Source organism: Ursus maritimus, unplaced genomic scaffold (genome assembly GCF_017311325.1).
Source record: "Ursus maritimus isolate PB19 unplaced genomic scaffold, ASM1731132v1 scaffold_25, whole genome shotgun sequence".
Taxonomy (NCBI): domain Eukaryota; kingdom Metazoa; phylum Chordata; class Mammalia; order Carnivora; family Ursidae; genus Ursus; species Ursus maritimus.
The window spans coordinates 35,514,527-35,527,874 of NW_024425008.1; the positions used below are offsets into that span (position 1 = coordinate 35,514,527).

Here is a 13,348-nt window from a genome sequence, read left to right on the forward strand (position 1 = left end):
ATAACCACAGCTCTTTTTTTTTTTTCTCCCTTGCCAACAATGTACCACAACATCCTGTGTGTGGGAATGCAAGATGTAGGTGAAACACCATGCACTGGATGTTACAAAGCTGTATTTCTGCTCTGTCACTCCCACTTATTTGTCATGTATCCTTGGATAAGAAGATTCTTGGATCATCCCTTTTCTCTTTATAAAGAAAGAAGGGAGTAAAATAGGAAAAAATATTAACGGTGCCATTTGTCTACTATCATTAGTGATGATTCAATGAGAGCATTGATTTGTGCTTTAAACAGCTTTATCTTTGAAATACATTGTTTTTATGCTAATAACATCCCACATCTCTTTAATGTGGGAATTCATAAAAATATCAAGGAGCTAGAACTCAGAGATGTCTCCTCGATATTGTTTGTTGTGCTCCTGTGGCCTGAGGGGCTTCTCAAGTGAAGAAATTAGCTGGAAAGGTGGAAGGCTGATGACTGAAGGTTCTCCATTAGCCTTTCTGCGTTCTTTTTTACATTTTGTGTGTTTGATATTCTCTTCCACCTGTGGAACCCCACGGATTTGTGTGCTAAGAGCTCAGAGGTTGGGATAGAGGCAGAAAACCGCTGGATTTCAGAGGAGGGCACAGAAGGACCGGAAAGTGTAGAGTACAATGAAGCAGAAAGTGAATGAGCAGATAGAACTGGTAGAAAGTACAAAATCAAGAAGTTGTTATCAAAAAGGTGGTAGTTCAGAAGGAGGGCATTTTTTAAGTATTGGTCTTCAAAAGTGTCCAGTATTACTCTATGCGTGCAATTCAAATTTAAACAAAGAATTAAATACAGTTTGTGGCCCAATCTAAAGGTCTTGAGAGTGAGTCATAAATAAGGAAGGTCTCTTATCTAATACAATATTAAATATGACTCCTCCTCCTCAAAAAAGATCATGTGATTCAGAAGAAATCATTAATCTGAATAATGTACGGTGGTGAAATGTTAACAACACAGCAGTGACTGCTGGGTTTTCCAGAACATTTTTTTTTATGTTTAAATATAATATTCTTAAAGAAAATTACAATTTTAAGTGTGGAGCTCAAAGACTTTTCGCAAAGTGAACACACCTACTAATCACTAGTCATATTAAGAAACAGAATGTTGCCAGAACTCCACAATCCTCCTCATGCCCATCATAGTCACTGCTTCTTCCCTAACAAAGGGATCCACTATCTTGACTTCTCATTCCACAGAGGAGTTCCACCTGTTTTTACACTTTTTATACAAGATATCACATAGTACATAATCTTTTGTATCTGGTCTTTTTGCTCAACTTGATGCTTTTTAAATTCATTCTTGTTGTATATAGATAGTCAGTTCATGTTTACCTTTGGATAACATTCCTTTGAGTGAATGTGTGATTGTGTATTTATCTGTTACACTGGAGATGGACATTTACATTATTTCAAATTTTAAGTATTTCATCACATTTTTTTGGTCTTTTTTCCATTGGATATTCATTCCTGCTTTGTTCAAGATTAGTTATTATTTCATCACATTTTAAGAGCAAGTCATTTCACTTCGAGTTTTAGTTATAATGATTGCATTAAATTCCCTTTGATACAAAACAATGGAGAATAAGAAAGTTAAAACAACTTTCCAAATAAAGCAAACTTGCCTATTTGTATATTATTCATTTTGAATAACAGTTTCTGATTATGTAAGTAGTTGAAGGGAACATTCTGGACAGATTCAAAGCTGAAACTTTGGGGTCGTGTTTGGGAACAAACAGGAGTTTGGTTTGACCTGAGCACTATTGCTTTGCAAAGGCATGGTGGGAAATGACTTGGCAGTGCAGACGGGGGTGGGCCTGGGCACCTGGAAGGCCTGCGCTGGAGATTGTGGTTAATGTAATGTCTGTGATGAGTCTCTGGAGGATACTGTGTATTAGAAAGATGAATATTGCAGGGATCGTTGGGGGTAAGGACAGGAAGACTGCACAGCCATTGGTTGTTGTGGTAAACGCACTAAGAATCTGAAAGACTAGGTCTGAGTGATGCTTCCATTCATTCCAAGCTCTGTGACTTTGGACAAGTGATTTACTGTCTGAGCTTCTGTGTCCTCATATGAACAATGGAGATAGGAATCCTGCTGTCGTGGGAATGCAGTGAGTTGGTCCATGTTCGAGAGTTGCAGACTCCACAGAGTTCTGGGGCCTCCACATACCCCTGCAGTGGGCCACGGCTGTGGCTGGGTGGGGAGAAGAGGGTGGCAAGGTGTTTAATCTCCTTTATTCAGTCGTGTAGAAAATGGCCACATAGAAGCTAGTATTGCAGGTACTAATGTACTTAAATTACACATTATGCTCTAGGTATAATAGAGAGTTTCAGAGTGAGGTCAGATAGTGAGGTGGTTAGAAGCAGGGAGTCTGGAGCCAGACTGCCTGTATTTGAATCTCGGCCCCTCTCGCTAGCTGTGTGATACTTAACCTTTCTGGCTATGTTTTTTGTTTTTTATTTTAATTAAAAAATTTTTAAGATTTATTTATTTAGAGAGAGAGAGAAGGTGTGTGTGAGCACAGGAGTTGGGGGAGGGGCAGAGGGAGAGTGAGAATCCCAAGTGTACCCCCGCTGAGCATGGAGCCTGACCTGGGGGCTCTGTCTCATGACCCTGAGATCGTGACCTGAGCCGAAACCAAAAGTCAAGACGCTCAACTGACTGAGCCACCCAGGCACTCCTGGGCTATGTTTTAATAATGGTACCTACCACATTGGATTGTGTTGAAGATTAAATTAGTTAATGCATATAAGGCAGTTAGAACAGTAGCTGGCCTCTAGTAAGTGTTCAGTATTATTGTGACTTATTTGTCTTTTCTAAGTAGCAATGAATGATCTTGCTTTCTGGTTGGTTTATTGCACGGAAGTGTGTGGTACAGGCTTGATGAAATCTTTATTGTATCCTTCTATCCCTGTAGCTCCAACTAAGATTCAGGTTACCTGCATTAGGATTATGTAGAATGAGCTCAACCCTCATCAGGGCCCCATGTATTTGAACACAATTATAATGCCCTGCCCCAGTCTTCTTTTTTCTATTTCCTTCCATATTTCCTAATAGGGTATACTTTTGAGTTCTTCTTTTTGGCAGTCCTCTGCTGAATATATTTTATGCATCTCCTACACTTGTGGTCTGGTCATTAGAGAAATTAAGGAGAATTTCTTTTTCATACTTCATGCCATATCTTTATTAATGTAACTCAAAGTTACATTGCCTGTTTTGTTGTCTATATTTTACTGTTAAATCACATTACGTCTATTATTAATTATCCCTCCCTAAATTTACCCCATCCACGTTTGCTTGTGTTAAGTCTTTTCATATATTCATTGAATGTATCAACTGCTTAATATATTACCATAGACAAAGCTTTGTAATTGACACTAGATATATTCTTCAAGGGGTCTAGGGTTTCTTGGAATGTCATGCATGCAAGCTAGACTTGTAATAAAGTGTTATTGTGATACTTGTGATAGAAATGTGCAAAGAGTATATGATAACATAAAGGAAGAACACTTAACTCTCACAGTGGGGGAGAGGATGAAGGTATGTCAGTGAAGATGGTGGGGGATGGTGGAGATGTCGTGGAAATGCACATGGGGGAGAGAGTGTCATAAACTGTAATTAAGATGCTAGCCATCAAAGGAGTGAGAGGGACAAACCCTTTAAGAAGAAGGAGCAACTAGTAACGTGGTCCTATAGGTGTGAGATAACAGTAAAGATTGGAGTGGGACAGGAATAAATAGATATGATTTAAATATACACTAGACTGGTAGCCTATATAGTAGTGATCTCTGAATTAAAGGGAGTAGAAATAGAGCTAAGGTGGCTGATGGAGAGGTTTTTCCTGCCACACAAGTAAGTAAAAACATGAAGTCATGACCAAGACAAGGCCTTGGGAATAGGAAAGAAGGGAAATTTTTGAGAGATTTACTAAGTAGATGTATTTTAAGCACTTACTCATGTCCTTTGATAACACTTGATAACCAGCTGGATGTGGCAGGAGGCTCAGCCCCAGGTCTGAGGGATGGGGCAGGTAATGATGTCACTCACAAGAGGAGGAGATGGAGAACTCATTCCGGAGGAGCAAGGGATGCCCTTTGGGACCAATTACCTTTTGAACACCTGTGAGACATTTAAATGGAGATGTGTAGCAGGTATTTGGCTTCTGTATCAGTAAGTCAGGAGAAAGTTTCGTGCTAAGAAGTGGACTGGTGAATTCCATATATGGAAGTCAGTTGAATCACGCATATGCAGTAGATCAGCCAGGAGAGGGCTGAGGATAATCATGGTGAGAATCCTGAAACACCATAGAAGCATGGAGAGGGGTAGCCCTACATAATGATTTTGAAAGAGATGTCAGTTGGGGAGTTGGTAAAACCCAGGAGAAAGTGCTATCACTTTCACCTGTGGCAGAGTTTATATAATGCTTACCAAATATTTTGTAATGTTTAAGTGGTGTTGGACATGGCCATAGAAAATGGTGCTTTTTGATTAAGTGGGGACCTGAGCAGGTACCCTTCAGGGTGGACCACCTCCTTTTGAAGAGCTCTGCCTGTGTCAGAGATCAGGGGAACATGCCTTCCCACCATTTGAACCTAATTCTAGTAGGCCCTGATTCTTCGCATTCTGGTTGAAAGTTGTGACTGTTTTTTAGTTTGAATGAAGGTAAAGATTTCCTCTCTGTTGTTTTATTCTCTTTGTTTTTAGAGAAAGAAAATTCAGGTAGAAATGATTTTTTTGTGCAGTTATGGAGCCCACTGCAGGGCTCAACATGGGGCTTGACTTGGGGCGCGATCTCATGACCCTGAGATCATAACCTGAGCCGAAATTGAGAGTTGGACGCTGGACCAACTGAGTCACCTGGGTGCCCCTTCTGCGTAGTATTTTATTGGAAGTATCATAGTTCCTTTAAAATTTTAAGCTAACTAGAGAACATCGATAACCACGCAGTTTAGTCCTGTTTGAGTTTGTCACACATTTGGTCTATAGGTTTCTTTAGAGCAGAAGCAAGGCATATTTATTTTAATGCCCTGAAGGCCTAACTCAGCGGTTGGCCTGTAGAAGTGCTTAATAAATGCTTATTTTTGTCTTTGTTGTATGGTTCCATTTCTGAGAGCTTCTAAGTTCTTTTGAATCTTCTTACTTTTCAAGATCTCATGTCATTGAATTATGCCAGTTCATATCCTGAATTTTCATAATTCTACTTTTTTTTAACTGCCTAAAGTTCGATATCTATTTTTCCCCCTCAAGTGTTCAAGCAAAATGAGAATTAGTTTAAGGCTGCATTGATGCCACAGCAGTTGAGAGTAGGAATTGAAATAGAGTCAGGCCTAGGTACTGAGCTTGAGACAGAGAACTGTCAAAATGCTCCTGCTACTTTCATTTCCACAAGGTCTCTCGTTTCTACTTCTCTTTGTTTCTTTCGAATATTTATTTTGAAATATCTCAGTCATATGCTCCCATATGGAGTATAATATAACCAAATGCATTCTTTTTTTAAAAAGATTTTATTTGTCAGAGAGAGAGAGAGAGCACAAGCAGGGGGAGCGGTAGGCAAAGGGAGAAGCAGTCTCCCCGCTGAGCGACGAGCCCAAAGTGGGACTCGATCCCCAAATCCTGGGATCCTGACTTAAGCCGAAGGCATCTCAACCAAGTGCATTCTTTACCCTTTCACCTTAACTACCAAGAACCTTTTGATGCCAAAATTAGTAGCTTTCTAATGTCACACCTGTTCCACTACACCAACCAATTCCTCTATGTTGGTCAGAAGGAAGCTCAGAGTGAGTTATGCTAAACTCCTTGTCTCCCACCCAGGAGAAAGAATTAGCAATAACGGAGTCATAGACCTCATGAGATTTGGAGGTGATGGTCAGATGAGAGGCTTCCCGATCACAGCTCTATCTTCCCTCCCTGCATCAGGAATGAACTTATCCTGTTTCCCAACATGGCTTATTATATGCTTCCAAAAAAACCCCAAAAAACAAAACTGTGGGACTCGGTGTTTGAAGAAAGTGTACAGTGTATTTCCATTTGGATAATGCTGTATTTGGATTTTAAGCTTCTCCACAAAATAATGGATTATCTTGCTGCTGTTCCCTTACAGTATTCTTTTCTATGACTATTGCTAGAGGATGATAGGATTTTGTAGATTATGTACCCATTCCACATTCAACTCTTAACTTTTTCAGCCCTACAAATTTAGTGCTAATCGTGACTGTGACAGGAGGTAGGGGAAGCAACAATGGCACCTGCTTCTTCTCCCCACGTGCACATGGGTTTGCTTGCCAGTGAGATTGGGATTCCTTTCTCAGAAGTTTGGTGCTTGTGGTTATTATAAAGTGAGAAATAAAAATAAGTGTTTTTGAGTAGAGGATAAGTTTTATAGGGAGAAGTAATAAATGGTCTGATTTCATCATCCTATTTCTATACTCTATATATTGCATTTGAGCAATTTTCTCCTTTGGTTTTTCTCTGTGCTATTTATACTTCACTTATAAAGACTGATTGGATCCTCTTTAGCGAATGAAAAGTTGTCTTATTTAATAATTCAGAAATACCTTATTTCTTGGTGGGAAAGATCTTTTTAAAAAAAGTTTCTTTATTATTTCAGCATTTTTGTTGACTTAAAGTCAGAGCTATATCATGGGTATATTCTTAGTGTATAGATGGGCAGCCAAGTTCATGAAGGTAAACCATTGCATTGTTTCCCAGCCTTTTCTTTTCTGAAAGTATCATATCTTTTCTTTTCTTTAGGGAATCAGCAGTCTCTTCAGTTCTTTAAAAGTGGTGCGTCTCTTGCGACTGGGCCGTGTTGCTAGGAAATTGGACCATTACCTGGAGTATGGAGCAGCAGTCCTCGTGCTCCTGGTATGTGTGTTTGGACTAGTTGCCCACTGGCTGGCCTGCATATGGTACAGCATTGGGGACTATGAGGTCATCGATGAAGTGACGAACACCATCCAAATAGACAGTTGGCTTTACCAGCTGGCCTTGAGCATTGGGACTCCGTATCGATATAATACCAGTGCAGGGATATGGGAAGGAGGACCCAGCAAGGATTCTCTGTACGTGTCCTCTCTCTACTTTACCATGACAAGCCTTACAACCATAGGATTTGGAAACATAGCTCCTACCACAGATGTGGAGAAGATGTTTTCAGTGGCCATGATGATGGTTGGCTGTAAGTATCTTGTTTTTTCTTTTTTAATTAAAAAATTATTGTTGTTGGCAGTTTTCCAGACTCTAATCTCTAACAGGATTAAAATGAAACTACTTTGTCTTCAGAAAGGCGTTTAATCCATATTATTTGCATTAGTTTAATTTTTATTCAGCCTTAGAATATAAAAATGCAAAATAATGTATTTTACTTTTTAGAATGTATTAACACATGAAAAACAGTGTGGATAGAGTGATACAAAAATCAGGATGGGAACTCTTTGATTTAATTCTGTTCACAGCCTCCTATCTGGCAGAGTTTTTTCCAAGGGAGACCAGCATCTAGAAAGGCAGCATCTGGCACATCCCATAGGTTTTGTTGGCAGTGTATTAAATTCCGAAAAAGCAGGCAGGATATGATGGGAGACACATAGTTTAGAAACTAGTTAGTAATTGAATTCTTGACTAACATTGATCTCAGGATAGTTTTATGTTGGGTTTTACAATTAAGACTCATAAAAAAGTTTTGTAAATCTAGTCTTCAGTACAAACACTGTAGTTTGAATACATGCCCCTTTGAGAGAATGAAAGGATTCGTAAATACAAGCTTATTCGGCAATGACAAAAGTGTCCAGGCTTTAGCAGGCATACCTGAGTACTAAATGTCTGGATGGTGGTCCTGGGAGTAGAATGTTCTCTAAAGGAGTGAAAGACCGTACATTCTCCACTCAGACTGAGAATGGATTATGTCAGGAGATCAGAACATTAAGGAGATACATAACAAAGAAGCTGTTTTAAAAGAAGATTTTGAGAGAGACTTCATCATCACCTACCCCTTCAACTTGACTTAGAGGATTTATCCAAACCTAGTTCTGACCCCTAGAGTAACCTTAAGATCATCGCACTACAAGTATGATTAGTGTTATTAGCCCCTGTTAAGCCTTTGGGTCATGGTCGTTGGTTTGTGGTCTGAGCCATCCTTTCTGAGATTCCACATGGCAGAGGTTTACATTTTGACACTGATGGGAAAGATGTTAGGAGTCCAGGAGTGTTAGGCGGCCCATGAAAGGTCAATATCTTGGGTCAACATAAGGCAGTTTTCACGTTTTCAGAGTTAAGAGTTTTTGATAGCTATTGGAGCACCAATGTTGGCAGTTTCGCTTCCGTCTCTCTACACTCCTTCGTGCAGGGACAGAAACAAGAACACACAGGTTCTACTTGCTGTTTAGAGGTAAAGAGGGAGACTACGAATGCCAAGTGCTGTCTGCTTCAGAGGCTCTTAGGAGGAAATATGTTCCTGCATACAAAGAGATCCTGATGATTAAACTGTTGCCTACACACCCGAAGTGGTCAAATGTATTGGTACATTATAAGTTCAGAAGATGACATTTTGTCAGATGTGGTATTTATTACTATACTACTTTTAGTATGTATATAATGCATTTTGTCTTATACTTGAGCATAGTTAGATTTTAAAAATTATTTTGAAGCAATTATTGGTTCACTGGAAGTTACAAAGATAGTATAGAGAGGCCTTTGTACCCTTCACCTAGTTTCCTCCAGTAGTTGCATCCTATATAATCAGCTCAGCACAAGATCAACGTTGGCTCTAAGCAATATGTGTGTGTAGTTCCGTGTTGTTTTGTCATGTGTAGATTCCTGTAACTACCACTGAAATCAAGATACAGAATTGCTCCGTCACCACAAAACCCTTCCTTTTCTCATGTTACTCCTTTATAGTCATACCCACCCCTTCCGCCAAAGCACCCCTAAGCCTTCACAACTACTGTTTTGCTTTCCATCTATGTAGTGTTGTGTTTTTGAGAATGTTATGTACATGGAGTCATGAAAAATGTGACTTTTTGAAATTGGCTTTTTCCCATGCAGCATAACCCCTTGAAAGCCATCTAAGTTGTTGAGTGTATTGATAGTTTATTCCTTTTTATTGCTGAATAGTACTCATGGTTTGGATATACCACTGTTTAACTGTTCATCTATTGAAAGCCATTTCGATTGTTTCCAGTTTTTGCTATTACAAGGAAAGCTGCCATGAACATTTGTGTATGGTTTCTTTTGGACATAAGTTCTCAGTTCTCTGGGATAAATACCCAGAAAAGAGATTGTTGAGACACACAATAAATATATGTTTAGTTTTTAAAAGACATTGCCAAACTATTTTGCAGAGTGGATAGACTAGCATAGTTAGATTTTTCTTTCTTTTTTCTTAAGATTTTTAAACATTAGGATAATAGGAAAATAAAATTTATATAGAGTTGAAGGATACCACTATTCACTTTGTTTCTCCAGCCCTCAAACCTAGGAATCATCCTAGATTCCTGTTTTTTTCACTTATTACATCTATTCACAACAAGTCTTGTTGGCTTTACTTTAAGAATACATTTGATTATTTCTCTCCACTTCCATAGCTTACCACTCAAGACCAAGTCACCATCACTGGTCTGGACATTTACTGTAATCTCCTGTATGTTCCTTCTGATTTTACTCTTGCCCCACAGTCTCTACCCAGAAGTGATGGATGGAGCTAAAGAGTATTATGCTAAGTGAAATAAGTCAGTCAGAGGAAGTGAGAGTAGCCCTTTTAAAGTAAATAAGATCACACCATTCCTTTGCTTGAAGCCCTCCAATGTTTTCCATTGCACATAATATAAAATCTAGATTCCTAACCCTTCTGTCAAAGTCTTAATGGTCTAGCCATTGCCTACCTTGCACACTTCACTTTCTGCTGTTCCTGCCCTTGCGTATTCTATTCTATCCATGCTAGCCATCTTGCTGTCTGTGAACATATTAAGCTCAGTCTTGTCTCAGGATCTTTGTACTTGCTTCCCCACTGCTTATAACATCCCTCCTCTGATTTATGCCATGAATTCATGCACGTCTCCACTCAAATCGCCTCTTCAGAAGTTCCTCCCAATAATACCCTCTATAAAAAGAGAACACCCAAAGCCAACCACCCTTAATCCTTGCCTTTTAATATTTTGCTTCTGTACCTACCAAGACCTGAAAACACGTTTACTCCATTTTTCTTTTCCTTCAGAATGGAAGTTCTATGAAAGTAGTGCCTTTGTCTGTCTATTTTTGCTTCTGTATACCCAGCTTCTAAACAATTTTTAATGCTGTACTCAATCTTAATTTGTTGTATGAATGAGTGAAATTGAAGATGTCCTTGATGGTTATAATGAGAATCTCCTCTTCTTGAATCCACTCCAGTTAGGTCTCTGATTAGAATACATGTCAGGAAAATGCACACTCCGAGTTTTGGCTCTGATTCTTTTGTGAAAGCCCTGGGTTCACCTATGTCTGCCTCTGGGAATGTGTGGTTCCTATAGCTGGATTGCTCTCCAACCTAAGTCTCTAAGCCCCTGATGATAAGTTCTAAGAGACTTGTTAGTGAAAGCACCAACAACCTTGTCTCCCATTACTTTTTACTGTCTACCTTCTGAATACCTACACTGAAAATTTTCACATAGATTCAGTTGAGTTTTCAAAACTTCATTTCGTTCGTTTTGGTTCCATTCTTTCTCTACTTCATATAGAGCCAATTATATTGCTGTATCTAATGTCTTTGTCCTTCTTTTATCTTTATTTAGTTCTGATCTTGATTTCAAGATGAAGACCTGATCTTAAACTTGGTCCTTGTCTTTTCTGAGTTTCTGCTATTTTCTTTTAACACCTGAGCAATAGTTTTCTGCTTATAAACTAGTTTCTGACTTTTTTTGCCTGTTGACTTTGGTTTTCTTTTTATGCCTCAAGTCCAGTTTCTATTGCCAGGAGTGTTCCTGGGAGATGCCTTTTAATTTCCTTCTTAGTCTCTGGATCCTTAGTAATTTAATGGCATGTTTCCTTTGCAACAACCCAAAAAGCTGTTAGAAAACTGTCAAGACCCATGAAGTGTTACAGTAACTTTTTGTAATTCCAAAATTTATTAGACACACATGCTCAAAATATCAACCAAACGTGCCTATTGCAGCTGTTTGTAATCTCACTATCACTTTTCTCCCTACAATAACACCAAGGAAAACAAACAAAACAAACTACTACTGTTCCCAGAACCCAATATGTGTTATCAGCCATAGATGTAGCTACGGATTCAGCATGTATGCTACTGTTCCCAGAACCCAATATGTGTTATCAGCCATAGATGTAGCTACGGATTCAGCATGTATGTTTGTATGCCTATGTGTGTGTGTGTGTGTGTGTGTGTGTGTGTGTGTGTGTAAGGAGAGTAAAGGAAGAGGGAGATAGAAAACAGAAAACTTCATGTTTTGAGTTGTGCTAAGATTCTAGTCAATTTAGAATTGAGTGGTGTTTGAGAAGCACCACTTATAACCTTATAACACCGTAACTGAGAAAAATGTTTTATCAAGTTTGGTGGAGAAACCAATTGCCTATATTCTGTGGAGAAAAATAATCACTACTTGTAAAATGATAACCTCTTTTTCTGGAGAAAGTCATCTAAAGTTTTCATGCCTTCTAGCAAAATTGAGAGATTTTAATGGCAACAGTTCCAGTTCCTTGGTCCTTTCTGAGCCCTCTTCTTTCTTTAATGGCCTTTCCTCTCTGACCTCTAGGTCCTTTCACCCCTAATGCTGAATTGCATGTGGGCTCTGTCCAGGAATACAGTCTCAAGGTTCTCCTTGCTGCTGTCAGACAGATCTTCAGATAAAATTTATGAATGTGGCCTCCCTTCAATCCGTTACCTTATGTTCCCTCTTGATCCCTTCGCTGTCAGCAGGATCCCAGGATATTTCTTTTTATCCGCTACCTAGGGATTTCTTAGACTTAAATCCTTTGTTCCATCATTGGCCCAGGGTGGAGAATCCTCCTGCTCAGAGTGCAGAACTGGAAGAGTTTTTTGGATCTTCTCAACATATGTCTACCACCATGCATTCTGATCTCAAATTTGTCTCTTCTCAATTTGGCATGCTCTGTGCCTTGAGTAGAACTCCATGGCTCTGGTAGCGGCCATTATACTATCTCAGGATAGTAAACTCTCTCTCATTCCTTTCCATTTGTCTATTCATGAGTGAACCTGATGACCCTGCTGATGTTCATGGAATTCACTACCAAAGCACATTTGTGAAAAGATATTTTTGTAGTTAGTTCTGCAGCAGTTGTGGAAAAGAGCATACTTTTTTTTTTTTTTTTAGATCAAGATGTGGGTAATGTCTTTGCTTATTTGCAAAGCAAATACTTCATGATACCTTCATGAAATGTTTTCTAATCCATTTCATTTATATAATCTTATTGAACCCCTAATAATTTTCTTTTTCCAAAGATTAGCAGACTGACTAATTTTGCTTCTATTCAGAAAGCATCTTATTGCACTGATGATTTGTTTTGATGGCTGTAAAACAAAGCAATATGAGAATGGAATTTTTCTGATATGATTATCCTTTTATCTTAATGTATTTTTATGAATCCTCTTCTAAAGATTTATCAAGGAAGTAAATGCTTACTTAGTTTCTTCTTCATTACTAAATGATCATATAAATTGTATTTTACTTTAATCTAACCATTTTAAAAATCTGTATACTTGCATCTGTCATTATAATTTTTTAAAAAAGAAACATAAAATAAAAATATGAGTTATGAATAACTTCTGCCATAAGCAATTTGTCTAACCATAAATTTTTTTTCTCTCTCTCTCCCTTTCTATTTTGTTGGCTTGCTTTGTTTTGTTTTAATATGCTGTTAAATACATTAGTAAACATGTAGACAGCATATTTCAAAGGACTGTAAGATTAGACTTTGAGTACTTGTTTTATTTAAAAGTATTTTTTTCTTTTTGGTCTTTCCATTGTTGCCTGCTTGGTTGCTAGGTTGAGGCAGCCTGACTCATGCGGTATATGGCAATCAGAATCTGGCCTGGTGGGATTCCATGCAATCAAGTCTTTAAAAATAAAACAAAGCAAAACTAAAAACTATAAATATGAAAACTGCTGAGATTTAGTTGGTAGACAGGTAGTCATAATAATGCTAATCTGCAATTTTCGAATAGGATGTAATTGATGACGGCTTAGGCAGTCTAAGATCTTTGTGTGCTTGGCTGACATGGTTTATAATGCAGCAGACGAATGGTTCAGCACACTTAGAAGTGTAGCAGGACCATCTGCCAGTGGGCTGTGTATGAGGAGAAATTCAGATCT

General features: G+C 38.5%; 1 protein-coding gene across 1 annotated transcript in view; it reads left to right on the plus strand.

Annotated features, from left to right (window-relative positions):
• KCNH5 (potassium voltage-gated channel subfamily H member 5) overlaps positions 1-13,348 on the plus strand; it is a 282,791-nt gene that overhangs the window by 84,692 nt on the left and 184,751 nt on the right. Inside the window, exon 7 of the mRNA XM_008701136.1 lies at positions 6,780-7,206. Coding sequence (XP_008699358.1) covers positions 6,780-7,206 — 427 coding nt within the window. The remainder of the gene's footprint in view (positions 1-6,779; positions 7,207-13,348) is intronic.